The 8,641-nt window shown below is 38.0% G+C and overlaps 1 pseudogene and 1 gene segment (V, D, J or C); both read right to left on the bottom strand.

The window, feature by feature from the left end:
• Positions 1–1,822: 1,822 nt before the first annotated feature.
• LOC139704770 (NADH dehydrogenase [ubiquinone] 1 beta subcomplex subunit 5, mitochondrial-like) lies at positions 1,823–2,578 on the bottom strand (annotated as a pseudogene).
• Positions 2,579–7,839: 5,261 nt separating this feature from the next.
• On the bottom strand, positions 7,840–8,403 carry LOC139705258 (probable non-functional immunoglobulin lambda variable 5-48). The segment is given in 2 exon segments: positions 7,840–8,240; positions 8,358–8,403. Coding segments are annotated over 2 exon segments (447 nt in total).
• Between the last annotated feature and the right edge of the window lie 238 nt (positions 8,404–8,641).

Here is an 8,641-nt window from a genome sequence, read left to right as displayed (position 1 = left end):
GAAACAAGAAAATCAACAATAAACTTACAACGAAGATTGCAATGAATTCAATAATGACAAACTCTCACAGAAAGAAATGTGATTTTGAATGTCTCTCATATTAATTAAAATCTAGAAAAAGGTTGCCCATTCATAGGAAAAAGAATCAAATCAAAACAAAATAAAACAAAGGAATAAAATATAAAAAGTAGTGGATAGAAACTATCCCTGAAGAAACATAAAATTTGAGGTTACTTGGTGGAAATATCAAATTGATTATCATAAATATCTTTAAAAATAATTAAATCAATGAGACCATGACTATGATCACATAGGAATATATAGGGGAAATACCTCATTAAATGCATAATATTAACATAGATATAATGAAGAATCCTTGAACCTAAGAAAGGTTAACTGATATTGTCCTTTCTGAAAAATCAGAAAAAAAAATCTAAGATATTTTTAAATGTGCAGAACCTGTGAGACCTATAGGTACCATCACTGTACCTCAAACACAATATGAAATTTTCAGAAGAATAAAAATGGGGAAAAGAGTATTTGAAAAATAATAATAAAAAAAATCCAGATCTGATGAAAATAAAAATATATCTACAAATGTAAGACCAATGTTACATAGTAGACATTAATCAGAGCTTCTATCCTAGAGGCCTATGGAATTAATTATGAAGGGAAGAAACTTACTAAATTCTGATGAGATATTTGAATCAAGACAATTGTACACAGAAAATGACAATTTGTGTTTCCAGCCTTGGTGCAATAAATGATAATTTAAGTCCTGCCTTTCCGGTAGGAAATATGGGATAAAACCAAATAATGAAACAACTGCTTTTCACACATACAACATTAAAAAACTGAAAGATAATATATTGTTGTCATTTCTGGTAGGGACAGAGTTTCAGATCCCCAAGCATCCAAATTAGATTCAGGTGCTGGTCCCATTGAGACCTGAGTAGAGATCAGAATGTGGGTTTCTGAATTTTCAGCTGAGAACTTCACAGGCATTCAGTGGTTGTCCCACAGTGTCCCCTGCTTCCCAGACCAAGGTTCACCTTGCCTGTGACCAGGTGACACATTGGTCGTTATAAAGGATGCTTCCTCCACCAGACCCTTGATCACTGCCTGCTCCCTGCTGAAGGGAGGAGGGGAACTATCCTGAGGGTCAGCCTCCTATCTCTTTCAGTCTTCAAATTTGAATTTGGACTTTCTCAGAGAGAACAGGACACAATTCACCCAATTTGTAGAATTCTCAGGGGAAAGGTGTCTCATATAGAAACTAATAACAGGGACATGCAGACTACAAACCCACTTTCCATGCTTGGCACAATGTCAAGTTTATTTCTTTCTGATTCCTCACAAGTTTGGGTCATTGGGCTCGTAACACTGAGAATCAATTATTATACTATGTAACTCACTGGATTCACTGGAAATGAGGAAATTCTAGGAAAAAAGAAAATGTAATAATTAGATTGAGAAAGAAGCTGGTGGACCTGTGGTGCTTATTTCGAGAGCAGGATTAGAAGGACTAAGAAAGAAGAGGATTGAATCAATTTATAAGGAAAAAAAGTCTCAAAAACTATCCCAGGTTTTCTTTTCTGTTTTGTTTTAATGGAAGAAGCTCTTTTATTCATAACATACCAAAAATACAGACTATATTTATTAAATTATTTTCCACTGAGGAGGATACATTGAGTGTAATTGGGTTTTTTATTAATGCAGTGCTGGGGATCAAACTTCAAACTCAGTGCCTCATGCATGTTAGGCAAGCATTCTACCACTGAACCACAACACCAACCCTAGCGTTTGTATTTAATGAAATAAATTAGTTGTCAGGAGCTGCTTTTAAAGAATGATCAATAAGTGCCTTACCAATAGTTGGATATTGTTACCAGGGCCCATTGCTTCTCTCCCAAATTAGCCTTTAAACTTCCAGCTCCTTGAACTGTAATTCATCCTTTTCAGATTCAATTTGAAGAGCAGCTATTGTTCTTTCTTAAAAATTTTCAGGGTCATCAAAGAAAGTATGAGTAATCCATCTTGATATAGGATGCTTGTAATATTCCCACTGTTCTGGAATATAACCTTCTAAAATTTCTGATAATTTATCTTCACCAACAAATACATTTACCAGAGTTATGTCAATTGCTACTGAAAGCCCAGTAAACAAAATATAGAATTTCAATATATTTTTAAATCTTTTTGTTTAGTTGTAGATGGACACAATATCTTTATTTTTGCTTATTTATCACTATGTGGTGCTGAGGATCGAACCCAGGGCTTCACAGGTGCAAGGCAAGCACTCTACCACTGAACCACAGCCCCAGAGCTAGCAGAATTTCAGTATATTTTAAAAAATTAAAAAAGACTGACATAGTATGAAGAAGGTTTGATGATGAACAGTTTTTGTCCAATGGTGTGTACTGTGTCACACAGGAACTGGAAATATTAAGTTACATGGCAGTCTTCAGAAACACGTGGGTGAGGAGCCCTCCAAATCCAAGTTGAGTGCCCATGGGTGGCCAGAGAGAGTTGTCAGTGCAGTGACAGGAGCCCACTTCAACAAATTCATGGTTGTCATAGCTGTGATCTATCCTTGGGTTTTTTACTATAAAGACCTTGATATTATTTCCAATATGGCCACACAACATCCTGATTCCCATTTTTTTATTATTCACCAGGCTTAATGTACTTAAAGAATCCCTTGAAAATGACAGGCACATAATCTACATAAATGACCAGAAGTGTTTTATTTATAGCCAGAAGATATTCTCATGTTCCCACTTCACAACTTGATGCCAGTGAATAAAATAAAATTGTGTAAAGGCTATAATTTTGCATAGTGCCAATACTCTTAGTAATGTAAGGGGAGTAATTATATATTTATGTAATTTATGGCTGACCCATTTTTTATTTAAGGAAATTCAGTGGAGCCCAGAAACTCAAGTGGAGAAAGCCACAACTTCTATTGGGAATTGTTTGTGTCACTAACTTTCATTAATCTTGTCTTGAGCTTATAATATTCACTTCAAGCACTACACCTCATTATGACTTATAGGGACCTGTATACTCTGCAAGTTTTACACTTCTGTTACATTTGCTTAATGCTCTTGTACGTGATGTATTCTGTCATTCTCTCTACATACCATGCTATTTAATATTTATAACTATTTCTTGAAAGAATATATGTCTCTCTAGAACTGTGAGGGTCTTAATTCAGGAACCCACTCTCCACTCAGACCTAGATCACAATTGTGTTCTTTCTCGTCCCAGTGGAAGGAACAATCCAGGTCTTGGTTCCCAACCCTCTGAATTCTCTCCTCTATGCTGTCTCCTGGTATGATACAAGAACCTTATCTCCCATCTTATTCTCCCAGAATCTATGAATTTCACAGTGGCAGCAGCTTTTTATTATTATTATCTCACTTGTGACAGAGGAGAGCTTGTCTATTGAAGTCTGTTGACTGACCAGTGACCAGACTTACAGGCAGATTCCAGTAACACTATTTCTAGTGGGAAACTGAAATCTGTCCAGTGAGCAGCAGGGCATACTGTGAGGTTCTCTCAGTATCTGCACTGTGTGTACCCACAATTATTTCTGTCTAAAGAATCAAATTCTGTCTTCAGAGGGGCTCAGTGTGGACCCAAGCTCACCAGTAGGGAAACAATTCTGTGTGAACAGCCCTCTAGTTCCAGGCAACTGGAGAACACAAAAGCAGCCTGCAATAACCATCTCTGCTCTGAGGCCTCACAGGGCTGGTATCCAATATGACCTGGAATCTTCTCTTCCTCATGCTCCTCTTCCAAAGCATAGGTAGTCCCAGGCTTTGGAAACCTGGGGAAGTTGACACCAACAGAGACACTTAAGCAGTTTAACCCTCATTTCTGCCCAAATAATCATCAGTTGCTGTGTCTGAAGGTTCCTTTGCCCAGCCTGATCTGACTCTGCCACCATCTCTCTTTCTTCTGGAGCACCTGCCAGGTTCATTTGGAACCTGACCAATAGCTTCAGTGTGGGGTATTTCCCATCCTTGGTCTGTGCCCCTTCCTTGAAAAAGCTAATCTATCCTTGATCTCCTAGAGCAAATCATATGTCTCTGGATTCAAAATTCAACTTCTTCCCTTTGCTCAGACAGTCAGGCCATATCAAACTTGAAAAGTCTTTTCCCAGGGCTTTTGTTTCATTGATACTTTTAATTATAGTTTTCATTTCTTTGTTGAGCAAATTTTCTATTACTAAAGACATATTTTTCTCAAAGACATTTCAAGGAATTGTTTTTGGATTAATTGTAAAAAACTATAGTAACCACATTGAGGGTTTCAAAGCACAAATAATGAATATCTGCTACTTTAAGTTGTCTTTTATTTCTCTGCCAGTGCCTTGGAATTTTGTTTAAATACTTTTAGATATTTTCTGATATGCTCTGAATTACTTTGTAGTGATGCTAATATAAACTATATTGCTTTTATTTTAAACGTTGTGAAGCTGTGTTGTTAGAATAAAGGACATAATTCCTTTCTCCATGTTGGTATTATATCTTGAACTTATTTGAAAATTTTAGCCCAGATTCATCTCTGAGTCACTTCTAGACTCTGAGCTGGGCCAAAAAACCTCTTTAAACTTTCTCCAATTTATATACTGAAAAAAATTTTATGTCCAGCCAAGTGACTTCTGCTGATATAAAAATTAGTAAATTGAGATTATATAAACAATGAATTAATCTATAAGTAAAATGGAATTAATGTATAAGTTAATCTATAAATTAAATTAATCTATAATTTCATCTATAAATTCATATAAACTTGTCTGGTGCTGGTTGGATATCTGGAGAAGAAAGTTATCACTTTAGCTATACCCAATCAGAGGCCCTAACAGGCTCAGACAGCACAGGGGAGAGTTCTGCCTCACATGGATCTAGAGCACAGTGTCAGCTCTTTCATATGGTAAGGTATTAACATTATACTCAGGCTATAGCCAGGAGATGAGCTACATTTGTGCACTGGCCAAAGCATCTTTAAATTCAGAGAAGTGTCTAGGGATGTTGTAGCCCTGATGTTTGACTGAGTCTGACTTGAATCTCAGGTGATGTCACAAAAGGCTCATTGGCTTCTGCTGTTACCAATATATCCAATACTTTCCAAAACTGACATGACTGGTCAAATGCAGGTGAGTCTAGCTGATATTTCCTATGATACAGAGATCTTCCTTACTAAATTAGCACATGCTGTGAGGGGGGACCTGCAAATAGACACAGTCATGGTAAATGAGGCTAGAACTGGAGTTAAGCTCCTTGCAAGATAAGAGCTAACGGGGACTAACACAAGCTCAGGAGGTGAATCTGGACACTTAAGGCCTGTCCCTATCTATGCAGTAAGAAAAGAGCAGAAAGAGGAAAGGAGCTCAGGTCATGGTGGAAACATTTCCCTTATCCCTTCAGTGAGGCTGAATTGTCCCAGTCCTCCTTTTGTTCCCACTCTCTATCAGAGATTCTTTCTGCAAATGTCAGGGTCATTATTTTCCAAGTCCCTTGATAAGATAAGTGTTGCTGCTCAGGAAACTGTGCCAGACCAGAGAGGGTACAGACTCTGAGAGTCCCCATCAGTTGTCACAGGGCACAGTTGCAAGGCCAGTTATCTTCTGTGTAAATGGGCCTACTAAGCAGACAGGTAGAGATTACAGGGCAACCTTACAGGATCCCCTGCTGGTCACAGGACACACCAAACACTATGACCCAGAAACTTGAAAACTCAAATTTTTTCTTACCATGGCACTTGAGACCTGGGAACTCCACTGGTTTCTGCAGCAAATTAGGTTACTCTTTCTATTTACAACCTCATAGTATGATTCTAAGACAATCTGATTCGGATTCATACATTATTACTTTGCTTTCTCATTCTCAAAAGAGTCCTGTCTATGGGATGTGTAAACATATGTAAATGATATCATAAAGTTTCAGCTTGCCTAAAAAGTATGCTATAAAATTCAAATCTCTTCATGGATACATGTTCGAGAAAGTCTATGTATCTATCATAATATCTAGTTTGAATTAATACACTTTATTTTTGAAAATAGTTTTAGATTAACAGAAAAATTTTATAGAAATAAGAGAATTCCCATATATCCTTTGGCCTCCATTAACCTGTCATTTCTTTTAGATTATTTTTCAATAAAAAGGACTTAAAAAATAAATAGCAATCCTAATTCTGTTACTCTATATATGAGGGTATATTTGTAGAGGGAAAAATAAATGTAGTTTTCTAGTATAAATTTAAAGACATGCAGACATTTTTCATGTTCCATTCATTCTAAATTCATCATGGATTTCACCTACTCACATGTCAATTGGTTTGTATTTATACTTCCATGTTTCAGTGAATTTAGCTGTTTTAATATTTGGGAAAGTGAACAAAAGAACAATAGAATGTACCATTTGCATATACAGAATTTAATCAAACACCATGTTATATAATAACCAAGTCCACACTGGCACATCCATTCTCTACCAATCATTCATTTCTTCAACCAGCCCCTCCATCCAGTACAGAACCATCTGTTCATTGCACAAACTTCTTTTTCTAAAATTACGCTATGAGAATTTTGTGAGATTGAGAATTGAGTGGTTGAATATTAGATTTAATTATATTGTAACAAATTATTTAATATCTCTGTTTAACATTTTGTTGATGTATAACTCAGTAGCTCTTAGATAATTTCAAAGTTACTAGGTGTTCATATGTTGTTCCATGCTCTGTGGTGCATCAGCTCATGGGATATGTCCTCTGTGCTCAGACTTATCTCCATTATCCAACTGCTCCTATGGTTTCTTTACTCAGAACCTGAAGGCACAACAAGTCCTCCTCCACTGTCTCCATCTGAACTCATATGATCTAGTCTTTCCTACTGGTCACCTTCAACAGGACGCAGTTCTTCATATCCCTCTCCTATTCTCCAGCTCCTGAGGTCAAATTTCTTATTTAATATCTATTCTTCAAACAACTGAAACCAAGAATATCCAGAAATCAAGACTTTTCCCTCAAATCTACTCCCACCCTTGGGATTCCTTTCTAGGTGAATATTCATTTTACAAACACATATTGATTTTGTCCTTTGTGGCAGCCATCAGGCTGTTTGGAAGGCAGTGGCAAATGAGAAAAAAAAGTCCAAGTTCTCAAGGAACTGAGTTTCTAGCAGTGAATCACAATGAAAGGGCAAAGAGAAACATAGAAGGTTCCCACTCCTGACAGCTGAGGGCCCTTCCCCTTTCACAGGATGCCAAGACCAAGGGTGTGCACATTCTGCCTACAGCCATTCCTGAGTCTACACAACTCCCTGTACCTGAGAGCAGGTTCTGCTGACTGGACTGTATTTGACAAACTATTAGATGACAAAATCTTTAAACTTCATCACTCTCAGTCAGTTATCCCTTGATTGTTTTCCTCCCACACCAATCATATTGAAATCTTGTCTTTAGTTAGTTTTATTTTTCCAGACTACTCTGAGCAAGGCCTGAAGCTGTCTTTCCTGTGAACCTTGAGTGGTATTAAGAAAGGTCCTTGTAGTCAGTGTGATGTCTAAAAGTTGGGAAGTGGGTGCTGGAGTGTAGGATGCACCTTGGCGCACTCAAGAAATAAAAAAAGACTTCACTGGGGGCTACCTTCAGGATATGGCAGAATTTGATATCATTTATAGGATGCCAGTAAGATGCTATTCAGATTCTAGCTCTAGTTTCCTTTTGCATTTGTTTGAGGATTATTTCAGTCTTTATAATTATTTTTGAAACACTGGAAAAGAAGTGCAGTGTGTGAGAGATTTATAATCGTATAATTTAATGTATTTTAATATCAAAACATGAATGCATAGGTTAGAGACTGTGGCAAATTGGTTTTTTTCCCACTTCCCCATCTGCCTGTTTCACTGTGAAAAGCATTACTGTGCCCTACGGCACAGTAATAGTCAGCCTCATCTTCAAGTTGGAGCCCAGATATCTGCAGAACACCTGCATTGGCTGAGGTATCTTTGGATCCAGAGAAACGACTAGGGACCCCGGTGCCCTGGTGCTTGCTTGACTCTGAGTAGTAGCTCAGAAGATACTTGGGAGGACTCCCTGGCTTCTGCTGGTACCAATAGATCCAGTAGCTGCCAACACTGAAGCCACTACTCAAAGTGCAGGTAAGCTTGGAAGATGCTCCAGGAGATGCAGAGAGAGATGGAGGTTGAGTCAGCACAGGCTGGGAGAGGGAACCTACAAACAGAGAAAAATAGGGAAGAGAGTGTCCACAGTAAAACTTTTCATAGGTTCATACCTGAAGAGTTGATGCAAACAGTGAATCGAGAACTGCTTATTGAAGATCTTTCCTACCTATGCAGTAAGAGAGCAGCAGGATGAGAAAAGGAGTCCAGGCCATGGTAGACACAACTTCCTATGTCCCACAGTGGAGGTGAGCTGTCACAGATATCTTTTTCTTTCCCCCTTTCTGCAGAGGAGGGGCTGCTCATGCAAATGTTTCCATCAAGACTGCCCAATGCAAACCACCCCACCCTAGCCAGGTGCTGGAGTTCAGCTCAAACTACAGACTAAAGAGAATGAAGTTTTCCTTTACCACTTGGGGGAACCTTGGGAGGAAGGACTGCTGAGACAAGACA

The sequence above is a fragment of the Marmota flaviventris genome, chromosome 1, assembly GCF_047511675.1.
Source record: "Marmota flaviventris isolate mMarFla1 chromosome 1, mMarFla1.hap1, whole genome shotgun sequence".
Classification (NCBI taxonomy): Eukaryota; Metazoa; Chordata; class Mammalia; order Rodentia; family Sciuridae; genus Marmota; species Marmota flaviventris.
Note: the sequence above shows the minus strand (reverse complement) of the source record. Positions and strands in the feature narration are given on the sequence as shown.